The 623-nt window shown below is 36.3% G+C and overlaps 1 protein-coding gene across 1 annotated transcript in view; it reads left to right on the plus strand.

Annotated features, from left to right (window-relative positions):
* LOC107571109 (fish-egg lectin-like) overlaps positions 1-310 on the plus strand; it is an 8,956-nt gene extending 8,646 nt beyond the window's left edge. Inside the window, exon 4 of the mRNA XM_016257383.1 lies at positions 2-310. Coding sequence (XP_016112869.1) covers positions 2-128 — 127 coding nt within the window. The 3' untranslated portion in view covers positions 129-310. The remainder of the gene's footprint in view (position 1) is intronic.
* Positions 311-623: the final 313 nt, after the last annotated feature.

Raw genomic sequence — 623 nt, forward strand, 5'->3', positions numbered from 1 at the left:
CCAACCCTGTTGGCACAGACTGGATCTCAATGGTTGCCTGTCCCAATGGCCACAAGCATGTGAGCTTTGACCTGGGAGTGCTGTGGGTCGTGTGTGTTGACGGCTCCATCCGTAAATGTACTTTATAATCTGTCACTGCAGCAACAGAGGAGCTCAAGCATTAAGAGAAACCTCAAAGTAATCAGTCAAAGTGATTGTAATCGAAATAATAATTATCAAAGTAATCAGTCATTATGAACAGAAAACTAAAAGCTTGATTATACTTTATTTTCTTCTCTTTTTCTTGCTGTGGAACCAATAAAGCATTATGAAAGCATCAATCTCATTAGTGTTGTTTCTTTTGTGTATTATTTGGTTCAGTGGTTCTGTGGAGAAGTGTCAAGTGATACATAGCACAACCATGGCAAATTGACACTATTAATCCTTATCTTTAGCGACCCGGGACATCATTCTCTACCCTCTTCATCCTACATTTTTTAGTTAGACATCAACTTTCTTAGTATTCCTCAATCTATTCATTATGAACAATATAACAAGAAAAAAAAATAGTAAAATATAAAAGAATGTCGGTTTTCTGATTAATTTGTTTAAAAAGTGTATTGGGTCGCTACAGACGGTATGTA

The sequence above is a fragment of the Sinocyclocheilus grahami genome, unplaced genomic scaffold (assembly GCF_001515645.1).
Source record: "Sinocyclocheilus grahami isolate Dianchi unplaced genomic scaffold, SAMN03320097.WGS_v1.1 scaffold1550.1, whole genome shotgun sequence".
Taxonomy (NCBI): domain Eukaryota; kingdom Metazoa; phylum Chordata; class Actinopteri; order Cypriniformes; family Cyprinidae; genus Sinocyclocheilus; species Sinocyclocheilus grahami.